This window comes from Eimeria mitis, genomic scaffold (genome assembly GCF_000499745.2).
Source record: "Eimeria mitis Houghton genomic scaffold, Emh_scaff1573, whole genome shotgun sequence".
Taxonomy (NCBI): Eukaryota; Apicomplexa; class Conoidasida; order Eucoccidiorida; family Eimeriidae; genus Eimeria; species Eimeria mitis.
The window spans coordinates 9888-10406 of NW_013569824.1; the positions used below are offsets into that span (position 1 = coordinate 9888).

The 519-nt window shown below is 58.8% G+C and overlaps 1 protein-coding gene across 1 annotated transcript in view; it reads left to right on the forward strand.

Annotated features, from left to right (window-relative positions):
• EMH_0039790 (uncharacterized protein) overlaps positions 1-519 on the forward strand; it is a gene marked incomplete at both ends in the record, with an annotated part of 3657 nt that overhangs the window by 2994 nt on the left and 144 nt on the right. Inside the window, one exon of the mRNA XM_013495439.1 lies at positions 286-517. Coding sequence (XP_013350893.1) covers positions 286-517 — 232 coding nt within the window. The remainder of the gene's footprint in view (positions 1-285; positions 518-519) is intronic.

A 519-nucleotide genomic window follows, 5' to 3' on the forward strand; every position in this document is an offset into this window, starting at 1 on the left:
GCAGCAAAACTCGATGCTGCAGCTGCGCACTCCTGCTGTCTCCTTGGCCTGAAGGAGACAGCTGTACATTACACCTTGTCGGTGTCTGCTGCAGCAGCAGCTAGGCTTGCTGCTGCAGCAGCAGAGGCTAGATGAATTGCAGCAGCAGCAGCAGCAGCAGCAGCAGCATCTACGTTTGCTGCTGCTGCTTCACCTGCAGCAGTCCCTTGATCATAACAACTGAGAAACTGCTGCTGCTGCAGCACTCCGGTTGCCTTGCATGTGTTGTCGCTGCTGCTGCTGCAGCTGCTGCAGCAGCAGCAGCTGCAGCAGCAGCAGCTGCAGCAGCAGCAGCTGCAGCAGCAGCAGCGGTTGCATGCGGAAGCGCTTGCTGCCGTTGCATCTGCCTCTTCGGTTTGTGGCGTTTGCTGTCTGTCTTTTTTCCTGCTTCTGCTGCAGCAGCAGCAGCAGCAGCTGTTGATGCAGCAGCTACAGCAGCAGGAGCAGCAGCAGCAGCAGCAGCAGCGGCTGCTGCTGCTG